This window comes from Phacochoerus africanus, chromosome X (genome assembly GCF_016906955.1).
Source record: "Phacochoerus africanus isolate WHEZ1 chromosome X, ROS_Pafr_v1, whole genome shotgun sequence".
Lineage (NCBI taxonomy): Eukaryota > Metazoa > Chordata > Mammalia > Artiodactyla > Suidae > Phacochoerus > Phacochoerus africanus.
The window spans coordinates 15510424-15533325 of NC_062560.1; the positions used below are offsets into that span (position 1 = coordinate 15510424).

The window sequence follows — 22902 nt, forward strand, 5'->3', positions numbered from 1 at the left end:
ACAGGTATGACTGAATCACTTTGTTGTACAGCAGAAATCATCACAAACTTGTATATCAACTATACTTCAATAAAACTTTAAAAAAAAAAATTTGAGGAGTTCCTGTCGTGGCACGGTGGAAATGAATCCAACTAGGAACCATGACATTTTGGGTTCGATCCCTGGCCTTGCTCAGTGGGTTAAGGATTTGGCGTTGCTGTGGCTGTGGTGTAGGCCAGCAGCAGTAGCTCTGATTTGACCCCTAGCCTTGGAACCTCCATATGCCACAGGTGTAGCCCTAAAAAGCAAAAAAAAAAAAAAAAAAAAAAAAAAATTGCAAACAACAACTAAAACAGTAGCCAGAGAAGCCGAGAAGACCAAAGTGTTAAGAAGGCTCTTGACATTCCCTTGTGGCGCAGTGGGTTAAGGATCTGACATTGTCAGAACTGTGGCCTATGCCAGAGCCACAGCAATTCGGGATCCGAGCCGTGTCTGTAACCTACACACAGCTCACAGCAACGCCGGATCCTTAACCCACTGAGCAAGGACAGGGATCGAACCCACAGCCTCATGGTTCCTAGTCAGATTCGTTAACCACTGCAGCTCACCTTTCTTGACTTAGGCACTTCAGACATCCTCTAAAGGAGGCAGGTTGACATCCTGCCGTGACAGATGAGGACACAGCCCTCTGGTGCCCCCATCCCCAGATTTCAATCTCAACTGTTAATTCTACTGGTTACTGTCCTAACCTAAGATACATTTGCATCTTTCTCAGCCAAGTACTAACAGGATATGGAGACCCTTGCAGTGTGCAATGAGGTTCTGCTCTCCCTCGTTCCCCTCCAGCGCTCGTCCAGCCCCTCCACCTCGCAAACCCTCTTTTCAAAGTTGATGATACATTCCTGTTTGGAAGGTTTCTCTGATGCATATTGGGGATGGATCCTAAAAACTGAAAATCAACAGAGTGACGTGTAAGTCTCCCTCGCTGGAGTGTCAAGCTGTGCCCTGGCTTACATCTTCATTCTCATATCAGATGTTAACATTCCTGGAGCTTTTTTTTTTTTTTTTTGGCCGCGCCTATGGTATGTGGAAGGGATGGAACCTGTGCCACGGCAGCGGCCCAAGCCACAGCAATGACACCAGATCCTTAACCTGCTGAGCCACCAGGGAACTCTCTTCCTGGAGCTCTTACCTGCCTTTCTGTTTTCTCTCACTATTTGTCTTTAGCATTCCCTGGCTATGTCTGCAAATTATTCATGTATTATACAGTAAATATTTTTTAAAGGAAGCAAGCCTAGTTTTGAAGGCACGTTCAGTTTATAAAACTTCATCAGGAGTTCCCGTCGTGGTGCAGCGGAAACAAATCCGACTAGGAACCATGAGGTTGTGGGTTCGATCCCTGGCCTCGCTCAGTGGGTTAAGGATCTGGCGTGGCTGTGAGCTGTGGTGTAGATCGAAGATGAGGCTCGGATATGGCATTGCTGTGGCTGTGGCGCAGGCTGGCGGCTACAGTTCCAACTGTCAACCCCTAGCCTGGGAACCTCCATATGCTGCCGATGTGGCCCTAAAAAGCTAAAAGACAAAAAAAAAAGGCATTAAAAAAAACTTCATCAAGTTTTATAAAGAGATATATGCACTTTTCGTGTTTATGTTATACTCTGATTTTTTAAAATTATAAAGTAAGCTTCTTCTCTTTCCTCATAAATTTTTTTTTTGTCTTTTCTTGGGCCGCTCCCGCGGCATATGGAGGTTCCCAGGCTAGGGGTCAAATTGGAGCTGTAGCCACCAGCCTACGCCAGAGCCACAGCAACGCAGGATCCGAGCCGCGTCTGCAACCTACACCACAGCTCACGGCAACACTGGATCCTTAACCCACTGAGCGAGGCCAGGGATCGAACCCGCAACCTCATGGTTCCTAGTCGGATTCGTTAACCACTGAGCCACGACGGGAACTCCTCCTCATAAACTGTGAAGGAAGAAATACCAAGGGAGAGAAAATTTTGCAAAGCACACTTATATTATGCATTTATATTAAGTTTATCAACCATACTATGATAATAGCACAAAAATATGATAGTACAGTACATTTATGTTAAGATTATCAGCTCCACTATTAACAAAACAGATCTTATGAACAGTTATTTCTTAACATGATGATGATGACAATAACAGCAGCCAGCGTGTTTATCAAGCACTTCCTAAATGCCAGACATGGCCGAGTGCTTTTTATATTATCATATTTCACTCTCATAACAACCCTGTCATGTTATTATTACGGTATTACATTACTACAGTGTTATAGAGACATACATTGACACGCTGAGAAGTATTTTGCCAAAAGTCATCCAAGCATCTTAATAACGGCTCATCATTTTGGAGCACCCACTATAGATGTCACACAATCTAAGTACTAACTGTCTAGGCTCACTTAACCCTCAAAACGTTGTCTCCATTGGGCAGATGAATACACGGAGGCACAGTGAAGTTCAGCAAACTTGTCCAAGGTCACCCAGCTGGTAAGTGACCCAGCTGGGTTGTGATATAAGTAGTCTGGTTCCAGATCCTTAACCACCAAGCCATACACCAGTCAGGGGTCATGGCAGAAATCTGAACTTGGGGAGTTCCCGTGGTGGCGCAGTGGTTAACTGCCTGGCAGTTAGGTCACGTGCCCTTTAAATAAGGAGTACACGGCTGTTACTCTCATTCTGCACATTGAGAGAAAGGGAAGTGGCGGACAAGTGGCAAGTGCAAATACTATGCTCTTTCTTTAAATACCTAACACTGGCCTCCCGCCTCCACATCACCTCTGCCTCTCTCAGTCTCTACTTCCAAGGCACTTTGTAAATGCTTCGCAAATAGCACTCAACAGAACGCATGCTGTGACTGATCCTCACGTGCAGACTGCTGCGTGCCTGCCCCGGGAGTACGCACCCTGTTTAAGCCAATCTGGCCCACCGACTTGTGACCACAAGAGCAGGGACCATCGATGTCATTCCCTGCTGTAATCCCTAGCCCAGTGTCCAGCACACATGAGGCCATCTAGACGTATTTGTTAAGTGAATGAAGAGGAGAGGCTTAAAAACCCAGAAGGATATACGTTTATAAAGAAAAGGTCCATGCTTGCCTCAATAACGCATATCTGGGGCTCTTCCTTATGACCATCCACAGGCACCGTGGCTTGATTCATAACCCACTCCTGGACAGCATCAGTAATGTGAGGGACAACTGTAGAAAGAAGTGATAATTAGCACAAAAGCTTATTTCTTGGTCAAGGTCATGAGAAATGAATGTGGTAGGGTCTTTAGACCTCCCAAATAACCTTCAAGCCTCCTGGCAAATGAGAAAAGCTGACAGTTCTCACGTTATTATCCATCTCACTGCAGTTACTGTTATAGACACAATATAGGTTTGGTCACTTAAACATTATGCCATTTCTCTCGAAATCAACCAACCATAAAAAAGAAGAAACTGGAGTTCCCGTCGTGGCTCTGTGGTTAACGAATCCGACTAGGAACCATGAGGTTGCAGGTTCGGTCCCTGCCCTTGCTCAGTGGGTTAAAGGATCCAGTGTTGCCGTGAGCTGTGGTGTAGGTTGCACACGCGGCTCGGATCCCACGTTGCTGTGGCTCTGGCGTAGGCCGGCGGCTACAGCTCTGATTCAACCCCTAGCCTAGGAACCTCCATATGCCGTGGGTGCAGCCCAAGAAATGGCAAAAAAGACAAAAAAAAACAAAAAAACAAGAAATAGTGCAGAAATGCCATCTTCAATGCAACTAGAAAACACCTATAATGCCAATTAATCTCCTGGCGAGGAGATTCCGTTGTGGCTCAACGGAAACAAACCTGACTAGTATCCATGAAGACACAGGTTTGATCCCTGGCCTCGCTCAATGGGTTAAGGATCTGGCTTGCAGACGCAGCTTGAATCCCGAGTTGCTGTGGCTTTGGTGTAGGCTAGCAGCTACAGCACCAATTCAACCCTTAGCCTGGGAACGTCCATATGCCATACATGCGGCCCTAAAAAGACAAAAAAAAAAAAAAAAACCCTCAACTGGTCAAGGAGGGTTGCCAAGGGTGCCTGCTGAATGCTGGACTCCAAGGGGAAGAAGGGCTCATGGTGGCCCAGCGCTGCAGACACTGGGGACCCCAGCAGCCAGAGGGGAAGTGTCCACTCAGAGAGTGCAGTGCAGGCGAGGCTGCGTGCTGACCAGGGGTCTGTGGCTGCTAATGTCAGCTGAAGAGGCCAAAACATGACACTTCCACAAGCACCACAGGCCGGGGAGCACCTTAGGTGGTGTGCAGGCCTGCGGCTGCTAATCTCAGCTAAAGAGACAAAAAGATGCAGTCAGCTAACCTAACGTGATGCACCAAGCAGGAATGCTGACCTTTGGGAAGCTGACGCGAAGGAGCTTCTGCCACCTGCCTTGTGCCGGGAGGAAGTCGCCTCTGATTGCTGCATTTGGAACGGCCCATTGCGCATGCCCAGCAGACCCCTTTCTAGGAGGGCGGGATAAGCCGGGCTCTGCCTCTGCGTGGGCAGCTCAGGGACCAGGGGTCAGGTCCCGGCCCTCTTCCCAACTTTGGGACGTGAGGCAGCAGCCCTCCCTCCCGCGGGTCTTCCCAAGACCTACACTTGAGGGGAAACTATTAGAAAGCACAATCGTAGCTGAGATCTAAGCCACACCGCGCAGTTTCAGCAATAACAGGACTGATCTTTTGATCTCCACCTGACTTGTTTATCTACTTCTCAGCTGCTTTCCAACATGAAAGTGATTTAAAGGCGATATGGAATTAGCACATAAGAAGCGGGGGGGTTGGCCCGCCGGTCTCTCTTCAAGGACAAAAGAGAATCATACCCCTTAGAGAAAAGTTGATGAAAAAAGAGTCATATCATGCTGCCCCCCACCCCCACCTCCAGCCCTCCCCAACACTGTCTTTCTTCAAAAGGAAGTAATCATCATCCATGAAAAGGCAGAAGAAAACAGTAGAAAAATATGTTAAATAAAGGATAGGCAAAAATAAACCAAAATAAATCTGAGCTCCAATAAAATTTGTGATGAATAAATGATGAACAGATGGTTCCCCATGGATTTTATAAATAAAAGCTAAAGAGAAAAAGAGGACAGATATATGATCTAAAGGAAACAATGAAATTAGTAAAAGAGAAAAAAGGTTGATTAAAATACCGTCAGCAGGAGTTCCCGTCGTGGCGCAGTGGTTAACGAATCCGACTAGGAACCATGAGGTTGCGGGTTCGGTCCCTGCCCTTGCTCAGTGGGTTAACGATCCGGCGTTGCCGTGAGCTGTGGTGTAGGTTGCAGACGCGGCTCGGATCCCGCGTTGCTGTGGCTCTGGCGTAGGCCGGTGGCTACAGCTCCGATTCGACCCCTAGCTTGGGAACCTCCATATGCCGCGGCAGCAGCCCAAAGAAATAGCAAAAAAGACAAAAAAAAAAATACCGTCAGCAACGTGGAGGATGAACTTGAAACATGTGAGGAAAATGAAAAGTAAAATATTTGTGGAGTTCCCCGGGAGACTTGTGGTTAAGGACTCAGTGCTGTCACTGCTCTGGCTCAGGTTCAATCCCTGACCCTGGGAACTCTGCATGTCATGGGCATGGTGAAAAAGAAAAAAGCGGGGTAAAAGGTTTGTCTAATGACATGGTAACTAGACTTATCGTGTAGACTTATCATGGTGATTATTTTGAAATGTATAGAAATATCAAATCACTATGTTTTTTTTTTTTTCTGGCTTTTTAGGGCCCCCTTCAGCATATGTAGTTTCCCAGGCCAGGGGTCCAATCGGAGCTACAGCTGCTGGCCTATGCCACAGCCACAGCTATACAGGATCTGAGCCGCAGCTGCGACCTACACCACAGCTCACGGCAATGCCAGATCCTTAACCCACTGATCTAGGCCAGGGATCGAACCCGCAACCTCATGGTTACTAGTTGGATTCGTTTTCCGCTGCGTCATGATGGGAACTCCTCCAATCACTATGTTGATAATAGGAACCGACATAGTGTTGTAGGTTGTTAACGCTTCAAAAATAAACTAGTAAAAGAGATCAGATCTGTGGTTTCGAGGGGTGGGGAAAGAATTGGATGGAGGCAGTCAAAAGGTACAAACTTCCAGTTATAAGATAAATAAATAAGTACTAGAGGAGTTCCCACCGTGGTGCAATAGGATCAGCGCATCTTGGGAACACTGGGATGCCGATTCAATCCCCAGCCCAGCACAGTGGGTTAAGGATCTGGTGTTGCTACAGCTGCGGCTTGGGTTGCAGCTGTGCCTTGGATCTGACTCCTGACTCGGTAACTCCATATGTCATGGAGCGGCCAAAAAAGTAAGTACTGGGGGTGTAATGCACAGCATGAGAAATACAATTAACGCTGCTGTATGTTATACATGAAGTTGTTAACAGAGCAGATCCGAAGAGTCCTCATCACAAAGGAAAAAAATTTTTTAATGTATTTTTTGTTTTGCTTTTTAAGTGATTTTTATTTTTCCCATGATAGCTGGTTTACAGTGTCCTGTCAATTTTCTACTGTACAGCAAGGTGACCCCGTCACCCACACACACACACATATACATTCTTTTTTCGCACATCATCATGCTCCGTCATAAGGGACTAGATATAGCTCCCGGTGCTACACAGCAGGATCTCATTGCTTATCCATTCCATTTTTTTTTTTTTGTCTTTTTGCCATTTCTTGGGCCGCTCCCGCGGCATATGGAGGTTCCCAGGCTAGGGGTCCAATCGGAGCTGTAGCTGCCAGCCTACGCCAGAGCCACAGCAACGTGGGGTCCGAGCCGCGTCTGCAACCTACACCACAGCTCATGGCAATGCCGGATCCTTAACCCACTGAGCAAGGGCAGGGACCGAACCCGCACCCTCATGGTTCCTAGTCGGATTCGTTAACCACTGCGCCACAACGGGAACTCCCATTCCATTTTTTTATATTTCTTTCATTTTGCATCTATATGAGATGATGGATGTTCACTACACTTACTGGGGTAGTCATCCCATAAGGTATGTAAATCAAATCATTACACTGCACACCTTTAACTTATACAGTCCTGCATGTCAACTGCATGTCAGTAAAACTGGAGGAGAAAGAAAACAAAAAGAGAAAAAGAAGAAGAAAAGAAAGGGAGGAGACAGCGATCTGAAAAGCACTGGAGTTTTCAGAGCACAGGGATCTCCACATCTCCACATCTCCCCCATGTTGGTGGAATATAATACCTTGTACTGTTTTTCCCAGGTAATCGCCACGCCTCTCTTTATTGATCACATGTTGATATATCTTCCCCGTAGTGATGTTGTTGTCTTTATAAAGATTAATATCCAAGAACCTTTCATAATTTCCCAGGTCTAAATCAACTTCTCCACCATCGTTTAAGACAAACACTTCACCTGGGATAAAAAGGCAATGTAACAATTAAAAATTGGCTTCCATTAGATTGTTTTTCAAAGATGAGCACACTATATTAAAGAACTGGTAAAAGACTTGTTTATAAGCCATACTCTATCACCATTTCCTTACTTTGATGGGAAAATTTAACAACGATTCTACCCATGAAAATCCTTTCATGGGGATCGTGAAAGCCTTTATGAGTGATTCGTTTTCTTCTGTGATTCAACCCGGTGCTAAGAGTGTCACAAAAATTTTTGAGCAGTGGCAGGACTGCAGCAACAATTCTCAGATGGCAACTTTGATGGACAATACGTATCTGTATATAAATAATAAATGAATGTGCATGTGTATGAATAAATAAATACATGTATAAGTTGACTAGAAAAAAAATGCACAACCTAAAAGTTGAGAATTATGTTTGAGGACTTAAGCTCAGAAGACAGCCTCTCAGATCTCTCTGGGGGAATGTTCGAAAGAGGTAAGGAAGGAGTCAGGATATACAGGAGTTCTGCAACAAAAACTAGGTACTTGCAACATCAAAAGATTTCTGCTAATTCAAGAAAGCCAGACCTCTCAAAAAGAAGAAAGAAAATTCATCAGAAAAATTATGGTATTCTACTATGGTGGTTTTTAAATGCTTACTGAAATCTGTCTTCAAGATTTAGCTTTTCTAGCATTTCCCTTTGTGGCTCCGCGCAAACAAACAGGACTAGTATCGATGAGGATGCAGGTTCGATCCCTGGCCTCGCTCAGTGGATAAAGGATCTGGTGGTGCGATGAGCTGTGGTGTAGGTCTCAGATGCGGCTCTAATTCGATCCCAGCCTGGGAACTTCCATATGCTGCAGGTATGGTCCTAAAAAGACCAAAAAAAAAAAAAAAAAGATTTAGCTTTTCCAAACTCACCATATACCACATGAAAAAAGGGCCTTAGGGACTTGAAAAAAGGGACTTTGGGACTTTAAATAGGCAATTTTTTTTTAATGCCGCGCCTGCAGTATATAGAAGTTTCCAGGCTAGGGGCTGAATCATAACCGCAGCTGGGACTCTGCCACAGCCGCAGGCAACACCCCAGCAATTCTGGAACCTTAACACACTGAGCCAGACCAGGGATCAAATTCGCATCCTCACAGAGACAATGACAGGTCCTTAACCCACTTAGCCACAATGGGAACTCCAACAGCAATTTTAAAAACAAACAGCAATATGCTTCAAAGCATCAGTATCCTGGACTCTGGAACTGGCATAAGAAAATTTTAATTAAACTGAGAGAAAAGTTCCCATCATGGCTCAGTGGTAACGAACTCAACTAGTATCCACGAAGATGCGGGTTCGATCCCTGGCCTCCCTCAGTGGGCTAATTGATCCGGCGTTGCCGTGAGCTGTGGTGTAGATCACAGACGCAGCTCAGATCTGGTGTTGCTGTGGCTGTGGCATAGGCCAGAGGCTACAGCTCCGATTCAACCCCTAGCCTGGGAACTTCCATATGCCGAGAGTATGGCCTTCCCCTCCCCCTGAAAAAGAAAAGACCAGAAAAAAAAAAAAAAAAACCTGACAGAACATTACAAATCAACTATACTTCAATAAAAAAATTTTTTTTTTCCTTTTGAGGGCCACACCCTCAGCATATGGAATTTCCCAGGCAAAGGGTCCAATCAGAGCTGCAGCTGCCAGCCTGCACCACAGCCACAGCAACATCAGATCCGAGCCACATCTGCAGCCTACACCACAGCTCACAGCAACACCAGATCCTTAATCCACTGAGGGAGGCCAGGGATGAAACCCGCATCCTCATGGTTCCTAGTTAGGTTTTTAACCTGATGAGCCACAATCATCTCCCCCCCGAAAAAAAATTTTTTTTTCATTGATTCCCATCTTGGGTAAAACCAGTAAAAGCCAGGCAAGAAGCCACCTGTACAACAGCACTGTCGAGAAGGATAGAAATGAAAATTTAATCACACGATGAGCACCTGCGATGACTACTGGACATGCCTCTGGGTCTCGAGTGTCACTTGAGGGCATTGATTGGGAGTCCAATGCCCTGAAGCCAGCCTGGAAGAACTGAACTTCTCCCTGATCAAGGAAATTCTATCATTTACTCCTGGTGATAGATGTTCACAGCATAAAAAGGTTGGCTAGCTTCCAAACATAATCAGAAGCCTTTTATGGTCTCATTAATGTGTCTCTCATAAGATACCTACATGGGGTCCGAAAGATCTCTAACTTTAAGGACGAAAGAACGAAATGATGGAACTGCAATATTTTCATATTTCCCATATTCCATTTCCAGTTGAGCTTCTACTTTCTCATATTAATCAGGAATTGCCAGTCTCTGGCAAAGTCTTTGTACTTTGATCATCTTAACTTCTTTTTTTTTGGCTTTTTGCCATTTCTTGGGCCGCTCCTGTGGCATATGGAGGCTCCCAGGCTAGGGGTCTAATCGGAGCTGTAGCCACGAGCCTACGCCAGAGCCACAGCAACGTGGGATCCAAGCCGAGTCTGTGACCTACACCACAGCTCACGGCAACACCGGATCCTTAACCCACTGAGCAAGGCCAGGGATCGAACCCGCAACCTCATGGTTCCTAGTCGGATTTGTTAACCACTGCGCTACGACGGGAACTCCTACCCTGTGTCTTCTTATTCGAGGACCCAGGTCGAAGGAGAAATCCCTGTCTGGGGCAGGCAGCCGTCACAGCAGAGGGCAGAAACACAAGAAGACCGAACCTAATCATGCCCTTGCACTGAAAAGTTCTGCTTCTGGAGTTCCCTCTGCTGTGCAACAGTTACGGCAGCATCTCTGCAGTGCCAGGATGTCGTTTCAGTTCCTGGCCCAGCACAGCGGGTTAAAGGAGCCAGCCTTGCCGTAGCTGCAGCGTAGGTCGCAACTGTGGCTGGGATCTGATCCCTGGCTCGGGAACTCCAGATGCCAAGGGGCGGCCAAAAGAGAAAAGAAAAACGAAAAAAAAGACAAGTTCTGCTTCAACAAGGCCTATGACATATTCGCTAATAACCCACAGAGCCAAAGAAATCAGGTCACCAAACAAGGTGACCAACCAGAGGCTTGCCCAGGAGTAAAAGGGTTCCCCGCGTGTAGGACTTTGAATTTCAAAACCAGGACAGTTCCAAACAAACCAGAAAGAGTTAACCACACTACATGACCAAAGTCCAGAGTAAGTGGGGCAGGAAAATTGACGCCACAGAAGGAAGCTGGGTGAGAGCTTCAAACAAACACGCAATCTACCATGGGCTTGAACAAGCCATTCCACCAACAAAATGAAAAGCAAAGGAATCTAAATTAAAATAATTAGATACCCTTTGGGATTTTTTTTCATGCATGCTCAGGTTAGTACAGTTTAAAAAGAATAATATTCAGCAAAGGTACAACGAAACCTGAAAAATCTCAAAAACATACCTACCCATCAAATCAGAAATTCTGTACATAGGCATTTATGTTTAAAAAATAAATTTTAGGGAGTTCCCGTCATGGCTCAGTGGTTAGTGAACCCACTAGTATCCATGAGGTTGCGGGTTCCATCCTTGGCCTTGCTCAGTGGGTTAAGGATCCGTGAGCGTTGCCATGAGCTATGGTGTAGGTCACAGACGCGGCTCGGATCAGGTGTTGCCGTGGCTGTGGTGTAGGCCAGTGGCTACAGTGCCAATTCGACCCCTAGCCTGGGAACCTCCATATGCTGTGGGTGCGGCCCTAAAAAGACAAAACACACACAAAAAAAAAAAGAAAGAAAGAAAGAAAAGAAAAATTAAAACAAAAAATAAAAAATAAATTTTAAAGTTTTCCATCACATTGTTGTCTATAGTATCCACAAATTGGAAATTATTTCCTATTATTGTACAAATTCTGTGCAGCCTTTATGAGTATAGAATATTAAAATATCCACAGTAGATGGTTTTAAAATTAGATTAAAAATAGTATGATCATGGTATGGATAAACTGGAAATTGAGGATGAAAAGATACACATTACTACATATAAGATAGACAGGGAGTTCCCACTGTTGCTCAGCAGTAACAGTATGGAACCTGACCAGTATCCATGAGGATGCAGGTTCGATCCCGGCCTCCCTCTGTAGGTTAAGGATCTGGCATAGCTGTGAGCTGTGGTGTAGGTTGAAGAATCGGCTCAGATCTCGAACTGCTGTGGTTGTGGCGTAGGCCGGCAGCTGCAACTCCAATTCAACCCATAGCCTGGAATTTCCATATGCCACGGGTACAGCCCTGAAAGCCAAAAAAAAAAAAAAAATTTTTTTTAATTAACAAATAAAATAGGGAGTTCCTGCTGTGGCACAGTGGTTAATGAATCCGACTAGAAACCATGAGGATGCAGGTTCGATCCCTGGCCTCCCTCAGTGGGTTAAGGATCTGGCATTGCTGTGAGCTATGGTGTAGGTTGCAGACATGGCTCGGATCCCGTGCTGCTGTGGCTCTGGCATAGGCTCGTGGCTACAGCTCTGATCAGACCCTAGCCTGGGAACTTCAATGCGCCCCAGAAGCGGCCTTAGAAAAGGCAAAAAATAAAATAAAATAAAATAAAATAGGAGTTCCCGTTGTGACTCAGTGGTTAATGAACCACTAGCATTCACAAGGATGCCAGTTCAATCCCTAACCTTGCTCAGTGGGTTAAGGATCTGGCGTTGCCGTGAGCTGTGGTGTAGGTTGCAGACACGGCTCAGATCCTGTGTTGCTGTGGCTGTGGTGTAGGCCAGTGGCTACAGCTCCAATTCGACCCTTAGCCTGGGAACCTCCATATGCTGCCGGTGAGGCCCTAGAAGACAAAAAAAAATTAAATTTCATTTAATTTAATTAAAAAATAAATAAAAAATAAAAAAGATAAAAAGACCTACTATATAACACAGGGAAGTATATTCACTATCTTAAAATAATATATAATGGAAAAGAATCTAAAAAAGAATATATAGGAGTTCTTATACACAATAGCCAAGACATGGAAACAACCTAAATGCCCATCGACAGGAGTGGATAAAGAAGGTGTACAACACGGACACAATGGAATATTACTCAGCCATCAAAAGGAAAAAATAGGAGTTCCTGTCGTGGCGCAGTGGTTAATGAATCCGACTAGGAATCATGGGGTTGCAGGTTTGATCCCTGGCCTTGCTCAGTGGATTAAGCATCCGGCGTTGCCGTGAGCTGTGGTGTAGGTTGCAGACGCAGCTCAGATCCTGCATTGCTGTGGCTCTGGCGTAGGCTGGTGGCTACAGCTCCGATTCGACCCCTAGCCTGGGAACCTCCATATGCCGCGGGAGCGGCCCAAGAAATAGCAAAAAAGACAGGAAAAAAAAAAAGGAAAAAATAACGGCATTTGCAGCAACATGGATGGACCCAGAAGTTATCATGCTAAGTGAAGTCAGTCAGACAATGATACGCCCACATCAAATGCTGTCACTGACATGTGGAGTCTAAAAAAAGGACACAATGAACTTCTTTGCAGAACAGATACTGACTCACAGACTTTGAAAACTTACGGTTTCCCAAGGAGATCGTTTAGGGGGTGGGGGATGCACTGTGGGTTTGGGATGGAAATGTTATAAAATTTGGTTGTGATGATCACTGTGCAACTATAAATATAATAAAATTCATCGAGAGAAACAAATAAAAAATAAAATTAAATAAAAGAATATACAGGAGTTCTCTGGTGGGTCAGTGGGTTGGAGAATCCAGCACTGACACTGCTGTGGCACGGGTTCGATCCCTGGCCTAGGAACTTCCACGTGCCACAGATGCTGCCAAAACGCAAAAAAACAAAACAAAACAAAAAGCAAATAAAAAAGAATATATATACATATATGTGTATATATATGTATAACTGAATCACTTTCCTAAACGCCTGAAACAATGGAAATCAACTACACTTCGATGAGAAATTCCTCTGTGGCTCAGCAGGTAGAGGCCAAAAGGAAACATAAGATCTATACTTCAATGAAAAAAATTAGTATGACCAAAAAAAATTAGTATGACTGTAAGATTAAGTTCATTTAAAATTCGAAAATAAGCAAAACTAATCTATGATGTTAGAAGATAGGATAGTGGTTACCTTGGTCATTTTAGGTGGAAAGAGACTGGAAGGGTCATAAAGGGACTTTGTTGTTCTTGATCTGGGGCTTTTTAACATGGTATGTTCATTTTATCAGATGGTATACTGTGATTTGTACATTTTCTTGCTGGTATATAAAAAGTTTAAAAAGAAAGTATATAAGGGAGTTTCCATTGTAGCTCAGTGAGTTAAGATAACCCGACTAGCACCCATGAGGATTCGGGTTCGATCCCTGGCCTCACTTAGTGGGTTAAAGATCTGGCATTGCTGCAAGCGGTGGTGTAGGCTGAAGATGCAGATCAAATCTAGTATTGCTGTGGCTGAGGCACAGGCCAGCAGCTGCAGCTCTGATTCAACCCCTAGCCCAGGAACTTCCACATGCCACAGGTATAGCTGTAAAAAATTTTAAAAGAAATAAATAAAATAAAAGAGTAATTTTTTTTTTGGCTTTTTGTCTTTTTTGTTGCTATTTCTTGGGCCGCTCCTGCGGCATATGGAGGTTCCCAGGCTAGGGGTTGAATCGGAGCTGTAGCCACCGGCCTACGCCAGAGCCACAGCAACGCAGGATCCGAGCCGCGTCTGCAACCTACACCACAGCTCACGGCAACGCCGGATCGTTAACCCACTGAGCAAGGGCAGGGACCGAACCCGCAACCTCATGGTTCCTAGTCGGATTCGTTAACCACTGCGCCACGATGGGAACTCCCTGTCTTTGGTCTTTTGAGGCCTGCACCTGCGGCATATGGAGGTTCCCATGCTAGGGGTCGAATCGGAGCTGTAGCCACCGGCCTATGCCAGAGCCACGAGCAACGCCAGATCCGAGCTGCATCTGCGACCTACACCACAGCTCACGGCAATGCCAGATCCTCAACCCACTGAGCGAGGCCAGGGATCGAACCCACACCCTCATGGTTCCTAGTCGGATGCGTTTCCACTGCGCCTTGATGGGAACTCCAAAAAAGTAATTTAAAAAGAAAAAGAAAGTACGTAAGGGCTAGTGCCTTTTAAAAAATAATTAGCATAGGAGTTCCCGTCTATATTGTCAATATAATTGGCAATTCACTCAGTACTGTCTTGAGTTTTTCTCTTAACAATGAAATGTTGAGAAATATATTACCTTTATGAAAAAATAAAACAAAATATAATCCATCCTGCAAAAGGTGCAGTGAAATGGTATCATCACACACCGGGGTGGACTAATTTGGAGTATCTTCAGCCATCTGAAAACTGTATCAAAAACCATGAGAACATTCACGGATCCATAATGTATGATCCAGTCACTCTACTTCTGGAACTCTATCCTAAAGAAATGACCCAACATTCATGGAAGAACCACAATTGAACGCAGTGCTTTACAGGGGGAGAGTGGTTCTTTTCATACCGTGCTCATAAGGCGAAAAAGTGCCTGCATCGATGTTTATATAGGGGTCGATTTTGATGGCAGTAACTCGGAGTCCACATGATTTTAGAATCGTCCCAATGCTGCTGGCGATGATCCCTTTACCGATGCCCGAGATGACCCCACCAGTGACCAAGATGTACTTCATTGGCAGAGGAGTGGCTGGGTGCCAGCACCCAGATATAATCTGAAAGGTAATAAAATTAAAGGTCAGGGAACAGAAACATTTTCTCAAACCAGTAAAGCAGAGAGCATGTTAAGCCAGAATTTAAAAGGCACACAGCACTTTTTCTATCTAAATATTTGCAACGTCTTATCTTCTAGGTTTTTCTTAATATGCGGGAAGATGGGGATACTTCCTGCAACATGTCTGACGCCACCAAGTCTGTCACGTGACAAACTTCATCATAAGAAGCCACCTTTCTCTGCGATTCAGAGGCATGGTAACATTTTTAAGACATCAGGCTCTGGGGAGTTCCCATCATGGCACAGCGTAAACGAATCTGACTAGGAACCATGAGGTTGCAGGTTCGATCCCTAGCCTCGCTCAGTGGGATAAGCATCCGGCATTGCCGTGAGCTGTGGTGTAGGTCGCGGATGTGGCTCAGATCTGGTGTTGCTTGTGGCTGCGATGTAGGCCGGCGGCTACGGCTCTGATTCAACCCCTAGCCTGGGAACCTTCACATGCCGTGGGTGCGGCCCTAAAAAGACAAAAGACAAAAAAAAAAAGAGAGAGAGATCAGGCTCTGAGGTCAGACAGATCTGTACAAGCCGTACCTGAGCAAGTTACGAATCCTTTCTGTACCTGTTTATTCATCTGTGAAACAGAATTAAAAAAATACCATTCCCTTGGAATATTATTCAGCTCTAAAAAGAAATGAGCTATCCATCCATGAAAAGACATGGAAGGGGAGTTCCCGTCGTGGCACAGTGGTTAACGAATCTGACTAGGAATCATGAGGTTGCGGGTTCGGTCCCTGCCCTTGCTCAGTGGGTTAACGATCCGGCGTTGCCGTGAGCTGTGGTGTAGGTTGCGTTGCCGTGAGCTGTGGTGTAGGCTCAGATCCCGCGTTGCTGTGGCTCTGGCATAGGCCGGTGGCTACAGCTCCGAGTCAACCCCTAGCCTGGGAACCTCCATATGCCGCGGGAGCGGCCCAAGAAATAGCAACAACAACAACAACATAAAGAGACAAAAAAGACAAAAAAAGAAAAAAAGAAAAGACATGGAGGAAACAAAGTCATGTCACTCAGTGAAAGAAGTCAATCTGAAAAGGCTACAGACTCTGTGATTCCAACTATATGACATTCTGCAAAAGGCAAAACTATGGAAGCAGTAAAAAGATGAGTTGTTATCAAGGGTTAGAGGGGACGGAGGGATGAATAGGAAAAGCACAGAGGATTTTTAGGGCGGTGAAACGAGTCTATGATACGACAGTGGGAGATACATGTCAGTATACATTTGTCCAAATTCATAAAACGAGTAACACCAGGAGTGAACTCTAACGTACAAACTTGGAATGATAAGCATGTGTCGGTGTCGGTTCAGTGGCTGTAACAGATGTACTTCCCTGGTTCAGGATGGTGATGGCGGGGAAGGCAATGGGAGTGGGCAGAGAACTCAGTATCTTCCGCTCAGGTTTGCTGTGAAGCTGAAATGGCTCTGAAAATAGTCTCTTTTCTGTCATCGATATTCAAATATGCCAACATTAAAAAAAAAAATCTTGGAGTTCCCGTTGTGGCGCAGTGGTTAACGAATCCGACTAGGAACCATGAGGTTGCTGGTTCAGTCCCTGCCCTTGCTCAGTGGGTTAACGATCTGGCGTTGCTGTGAGCTGTGGTGTAGGTTGCAGACGCGGCTTGGATCCCAGGTTGCTGTGGCTCTGGCGTAGGCCGGTGGCTGCAGCTCCGATTAGACCCCTAGCCTGGGAACCTCCATATGCCGCAGGAGCGGCCCAAGAAACAGCAAAAAGACAAAAAAAAAAAATCTTGCAGGGGATTGTGAGGATGAAATGAGCTAAGGTATACAGAACAGAGGTCAGGACACCAGGACCCACAGGTCACATCTGACCCACTGTCTGGTGTTGTCTGGTCTCCAAGCTAAGGCTGTTTGACATCTTCAATGACTGAGAAAAGCTCAAAAGAAGGATATTTCATGACACATTAAAATTATATGAAACTCAAACTTCAGGGTCCATAAATCAAGTCTTATTAGCACACAGCCACACCCATCATTTACAGAATGGCTAAGGCAGCTTTCTTGCTACAAGGGCAGAGCTCAGTGGCTGTGAAAAGAGACCACCACGAGTTCCCGATGTGGTGCAGCAGAAACAAATCCAACTAGTATCCATGAGGATGCGGCTTCGATCCCTGGCCCCAATCAGTGGGTTAAGAATCTGTCGTTGCCATGAGCTGTGGTGTAGGTGGCAGACGAGGCTCGGATTCCGAATTGCTATGGCTGTGGCCAGCAACTATAGCTCTGATAGGATGCCTAGCTTGGGAACTTCCATATGCCTCGAGTGTGGCCCTAAAAAGCAAAAAAAAAAAAAAAAAGGGAGAGAGAGACCTCAGGCCCCACAAAGCCTGAAATATTTACTATACAGAGAATGTTTTCGGACACCTGCCTTAGAGGGGGTCAAAACTGATCCCTGTATCAACACAGCATAAGAACGGAATAAAAGTTAGCTATTAATGTAACTATTAATAATAATAAATGTATCCTCCTCAACTAAGCATGGGGAACACTGAATCCATTTCTTCTTCTTTTTTTTTTGTCTTTTTGCCTTTTCTAGGGCCGCTCCTTCGGCACATGGAGGTTCCCAGGCTAGGGGTCGAATCGGAGCTGTAGCCACCGGCCTACGCCAGAGCCACAGCAATGCAGGATCCGAGCCACATCTGCGACCTACACCACAGCTCACAGCAACGCCGGATCTTTAACCCACTGAGCAAGGCCAGGGATCGAACCCGAGACCTTATGATTCCTAGTCGGATTTGTTAACCACTGCTCCACGACGGGAACTCCAGAATCCATTTCTTTAACCATTCTTTTCATCAGGCAGAAAGAGTCAAGCAGAAAAAAAGAAATTATGTCACAAGGAAATTTTGACTGTTCTGCTGATTCAAACCCTTTCATTTTAGAGGCAGACAGGAAACCCAAGAGCTACTTGGTTTTTCTCCACGCTGAGTACTACTGTTTCTCCCTTGAGCGTGGGCAGGGGCCTCGCCATTTCACCGAGCACAGGACCGTGAGCCTTAACGGCATCACCCGGGTGGTCCCAGAGGCAGGCAAATATTAATACAGAATTGCAACTACCAGAAAAGAGAGTAACTAACAAAAGCCGAGAGCCTTACATCCCACTTTCTATTATAATTCACGCGATTTTTAAATACCTGGAAAGTAGTGCAAATGCAACCAGGTAGGAATGATGTCAGTTACCTGCTTATCTTGTTTGTGCTGCATGAAGAAATGCCCATTCTGATTTGGTAGTTGCCTCTACTTTCAAAACAAACCAGCTTAACTTAAAAGCTGTAGCATTATCTCAGCTTAGAGTTCCATTTGAACTAGCTGACCCCAGACAGGGCGAGTAAACTGTGAAGCCATTCAAAATATACAAGTCCCAAGTGATTTCAGTGGCTTCCAAGTCCCTGGGCCCGCCTTTCTCTACGCCCTACAGTTGATCACGTTCAAGACCACCACTGCTCCTTCCTAGTCACCTGGCCATCCACTCAGCAGAACTAGATTTAGCCTATAATTTTCTTACTCCAAACCCAGAATGCAGACTGCACCTCCTGCGGACCCAAAAAGTAACTGAATATTCATCTCTTGCCACTCCTGCTAGCCCAGGAGGTCTTAGGGTGGTAATTTCCCCATCTTCCCAATGTGGATTTTTTTTTTTTTTCCTATTTCGTTAAGTGCCCCTCCTTTGGAGTCAGACCGTCTGAGGTCAAGTGCTGACTCTGTCACTTACAGCTATGACCCCTGGCAACTTCTTCAACTTTTTTTTTTCTTCTTCTTCTTAGGGCCACACCCTCAGCATATGGAGGTTCCCAGGCTAGGGGTCAAATCAGAGTTGTAGCCGCCGGCCTACACCACAGCCACAGCAACACGGGATGTGAGCCACGTCTTCGACCTACACCACAGCTCACGGCCACGCCAGCTCCTTAACCCACTGAGCGAGGCCAGGGATCGAACTCTCAACCTCATGGTTCCTAGTCGGATTGTTTCCACTGCGCCACAACAGGAATTCCTTCTTCAACTTTTCTAAACCTTGATTTTCTCCACCTGTGTAGTACACAGAACTAACACCACTGCCTGCCTTCTAGAGCTGTGTGGACATTTACAAAGAGAGCACCCAAGTGCAAAATCAGGGTTAGTTGTTATTTTTCAAAGCCATCTACTCACTGATTCAGTCAGCGCACTTTTTTTTTTTTCCTCCTTTCGGCTGCACCTGCAGCATATGGAAATTCCAGAGCCAGGGATTGAACCCTTGAACCCTCAAACCTCGATACGATTGTGGCCTGTGCCACAACGCCAAGGTTGCAGCAACGCCTGATCCTTAACCTGTTATGCCACAAGGGAACTTGCTCACAAATGTTTATTGAGTGTCTGTTCTCTAGGGAAGCAAAATCTGCCACCCCAAAATGTGCCTCTTTAGCATGAGGATTAACTTAGGTCGATTTTTAAGAAATAGAAGACCCAAGAAGTCTTTCTTTTCTACCGGTCCCTTTCCTACCTAAAGTTTTTTTTTGGGGGGGGGGTCTTTTTAGGGCCGTGCCCTCAAAATATGGAGGTTCCCAGGCTAGGGGTCAAATTGGAGCTGCAGCTGCTGGCCTACACCACAGCCACAGTCACTCCAGATCCAAGCCCCATCTGCAACCTACATGAAGCTTGCGGCAACTCCAGATCCTTAACCCACTGAGCAAGGCCAGGGATCGAACCCGCATCTTCACGGAGACTATGTTGGGATGTGGGGGTGAACAAAAAGTCAAGGTCTCTGCCCTCTTGGTCTTCACCTTTCCTGTGGGATAAAAGGCAAATAAGCAGAGCTATAACTACTTTATTCTAGCACTGTCACACTATTAAAATATCTTCCCATTTGTAAAAGTTAGCAAAATGGAAAAACGCCGTAGAAAACTGGAGCACATTCATGAGAAGTCACATTATGCGGTTGCCAAAAAGCCTGAAAATCTTTCACGTAAGACAAGCCTATGTCAGAGTTCCCGCTGTGGAGCAATGGGATTGGCAGCATCTCTGTAGCACCAGGATGCAGGTTCAATCCCCTGCCTGGCACAGGAGGTTAAAGATATGCTTATTTCCCACAAATAGAGCAGGGTATAAATTAAATATAATGTTATCTCAACTTTTTTTAAAAATGAAGACTGGTCAAATTACACCAAAGTGCTGCATTTGAATATCTTCAGGTGGTTAGGCTGCAGGCAATTATTAGTTTTCTCTATTTCCAAAAGCACAAGATACCTTTTTAAGCACATCAGAGATTTTACAAAGTCCTTCCTGAAAAGGGAACTTACTACCAAGAGGCGGCCTAGTTCATTCTACCTCTTAAGCAAACAAGTAAATCTGAAGCAACAATGTTAAAACGACAGAAAGATAAGGTTCTTCAGGCTACTTCTAGAATCGGGATTTTTTTTCCCTCTCCTGTGAAGAACAAGGTTTACATTTACTCTTATCAGCAGTGAGCAGAACCAATTGTCTGCAACATCGGAGTGTGTAGGGCTGCCTGCTGTCCAATAAAAACATTACACTTGCATAAGTTGAAGTTTTCCAGTAGCCATATTAAAAAAGAAACAGATCGAGTTTATTTTGATAATATCTTATTTAACCCAGTGCATCCAAAATACTATCATTCAACATATAACCAGTGTTAAGACTGTTCTGGTGAGATTATTGACATCTTTTTTTTTTTTTGTACTGTCACTGAAATTAGCTGTGTCTACTTACAGCATTTCTCAATTCAGACTCGCCACATTTCCTGTGCTCAAGAGCCACATGTAGTGAGCGGGGGCTACCACACTGGACAGGACAGGCCTAGAGCAACTAAGAACATCAGAAGCACCAAGAGATACCTTCTCAATGACGGCCATTTAATAAGTGGTCAAAAACCAAAGAGTACTTACTGAATGATCCCATTTTATGAAGTTCTAGAACTACTCTAAGCTCTGATGGAAATCAAGGGGTGAGGGGGCTTGTGCAATGACGGGAGAGGAGCAAGAGGCAACCTTCTGGAGTGCTGGAAATGGTCTCTGTCTACACTGGGGTAGTGGTTACGTGCGTGTATAATTTGGCGAGTCCCCGACCTGCACATTTAAAACGGGAGCTTTTTCTTGACTGTCAGGTATCCATCAAATGCGGAGAAACTGTTGCAGAAAGCAAGCTGTGTTGTAGCAGCAGCGGACTTGGGCTCAGCGCGCCCTAACCAGCTCCGATCCGGGGCCACGCTAGGGTCCCGGTTTAACCGGTGCCCCGGGCGGGGGAAGGAACAGAAAAGCCATCTCGGCGCGAGGCTGCACTTCCGTCAACGCCATCTCAGGGCTCCCGGGCCCCGGAGGAGTAACGCCGGGGGCGCGACCGGCCCCGGCGCCCGGTTCCGAGGCCGGGGGCGCGCAGCAGTGCCGCTCGCCGACTCGCCGCTCTGGGCCCCGGGCCGCGGGCCGCCGCAGGGCGGGCTCGCAGGGTCCCGGCTGCGCGCGGGGGTGCGGGGACGCACGCGCGGCGGCCGCCCTCGGCGGGGACAAAGGCGCCCGGCCCCACGTGCGCGCCGGAGCTGGGGGCGCGGGCGCGCGGGCGACCCCGGCGCGGAGGCCCGGGCCCGGGCTTACCTGGGCAGCGGCGCCGAGGGAGGCCGGGGAGGACGGCAGGCTCCGCCCCGAGGCCCTCCCGCGCTCACCTGTCGGGCTGGGGAGGGGGCTGCCGCTAGGGGTGTCCCAAGTCGCCCCTGGGCCCTTCCCGCCGTCGTCCGCGCGGGCCTCGGGGTGCGCGGCGCCCTCCTCGCCCACCTCCCCCTCTTCTGCGGCCGCGGGTCCCGCTGACTCACGCCGGTGAGCTCTCGGAGTTGGCGCTCGGGTTTGTGCAACGCTCCGAAACAAGCGCCCCAAAAATGACTCCTCGGGCACCGGTGGCTTCCCGTCACCCTCCGCCCTGGACGCACTTGGCCCCGGGCCTGGTTCAGCCCGGGGACTGCTCCTCCCCTCCGCGGCTCGCTGAGCACCAGCACCTCGGGGACGCGGGTGAACGCCACGTTCCCGGCGCCCCGGCCCCTCGACACGCCCAGACCCTTCTCGGGTCCTCCCGTCCCGCTCTCGGCGCGGGAAAGCGCTTCCTCGGTCACCGAAAGCTCCCCTCTCGCGCGCCAGTTAAGTGCGGGAGCTCCGAGCAGAGGACGGCGATGACAAGAGGTGCTGGCCTTTGAGGGACTCACGGTCTGGGGGGGGGGGTCTACACGTCTCTTTGAATCAGTAAGGTTCCTAGAACAGTACACACATAACTAAGATTAAAATTAAACAATTAAAAATGCGAGGGGCAGGGGGAGGACAGTCAGGGCTTCGCGGAGTGACTTTTTAAAAATTTTATTGGCATATAGTTGATTTGCAATGTATTAGTTTCAGGTGTCCAACAAGGTGACTCAACAATACGAATACACACATCCATTCCTTTTTTCCGTGTAGGTTATTACAGACTGTTGAGTAGATGTCCCTGTGCTCTACTGTAGGTTCTTGTTAATTATCTTTTTGATATACAACAGTGTGTATAGGAATGACTTTTTTTTCTTTCTTTCTTTTTTTTTTTTTTGTATTTTCTAAGGCGGCACCCGCAGCATATGGGGGGTAGACGTCTGCAACCTACACCACAGCTCACGGCAATGCTGGATTCTTAACCCACTGAGCAAGGCCAGGGATCGAACCTGTAACCTCATGGTTCCTAGTCGGATTCGTTCACCACTGAGCCACGACGGGAACTCCGGGACTGTGACTTTTTTTTAAAAGAGTATTTGGAAGATGCTTGGTACCGGGAAAGGCTACAAG

At 46.6% G+C, this 22902-nt stretch overlaps 1 protein-coding gene across 4 annotated transcripts in view; it reads right to left on the reverse strand.

Annotated features, from left to right (window-relative positions):
• The window catches only part of CTPS2 (CTP synthase 2), a 126085-nt gene extending 103910 nt beyond the window's left edge, over nt 1-22175 (reverse strand). Inside the window, exons 1-4 of one of the 4 annotated variants that reach the window (XM_047764730.1) lie at nt 21915-22175; nt 14848-15052; nt 7225-7395; nt 3104-3204 (exon numbers count right to left, since the gene is read on the reverse strand). In XM_047764730.1, coding sequence (XP_047620686.1) covers nt 3104-3204; nt 7225-7395; nt 14848-15013 — 438 coding nt within the window. In that variant the 5' untranslated portion in view covers nt 15014-15052; nt 21915-22175. Of the gene's footprint in view, nt 1-3103; nt 3205-7224; nt 7396-14847; nt 15053-19743; nt 19762-21699 lie in introns of those variants that run through there. The other 3 variants (XM_047764731.1, XM_047764728.1, XM_047764732.1) reach the window with 3 other exon arrangements.
• Between the last annotated feature and the right edge of the window lie 727 nt (nt 22176-22902).